Source organism: Limulus polyphemus, unplaced genomic scaffold, assembly GCF_000517525.1.
Source record: "Limulus polyphemus unplaced genomic scaffold, Limulus_polyphemus-2.1.2 Scaffold10063, whole genome shotgun sequence".
In the NCBI taxonomy this organism is placed as follows: domain Eukaryota; kingdom Metazoa; phylum Arthropoda; class Merostomata; order Xiphosura; family Limulidae; genus Limulus; species Limulus polyphemus.
The window spans coordinates 1,725-2,077 of NW_013675673.1; the positions used below are offsets into that span (position 1 = coordinate 1,725).

A 353-nucleotide genomic window follows, 5' to 3' on the forward strand; every position below is an offset into this window, starting at 1 on the left:
GGCGCTCGACTCGTAACCTGAAGGTCACGGGTTCGAATCCCCGTCACACCAAACATGCTCACCCTTTCAGCCATGGGGGCGTTATAATGTGATGGTCAATCCTACTATTCGTTGGTAAAAGAGTAGTCCAAGAGATGATGGTGGCTGGTGATGCCTTCCCTCTTGTCTTACACTGCTAAATTAGGGACGGCTAGCACGTGTAGCTTTGCGCGAAATTCAAACCAAACCAATCCTGATAAATGAAGAAAATACTATATCAAAATAATAATAATTTTGAAAAACAAACGAAATTTCCATCTAATGCTTTCAGAAATTTATCCTTCAAATCTGATTTTTATTTCATCTGAAGAAAA

General features: G+C 39.9%; 1 protein-coding gene across 1 annotated transcript in view; it reads right to left on the reverse strand.

Annotated features, from left to right (window-relative positions):
- Positions 1-205: 205 nt before the first annotated feature.
- The window catches only part of LOC106476214, a gene marked incomplete at both ends in the record, with an annotated part of 15,696 nt that continues 15,548 nt past the window's right edge, over positions 206-353 (reverse strand). Inside the window, one exon of the mRNA XM_013936879.2 lies at positions 206-232. Within this exon, the coding sequence (XP_013792333.2) occupies positions 206-232 (27 nt within the window). The remainder of the gene's footprint in view (positions 233-353) is intronic.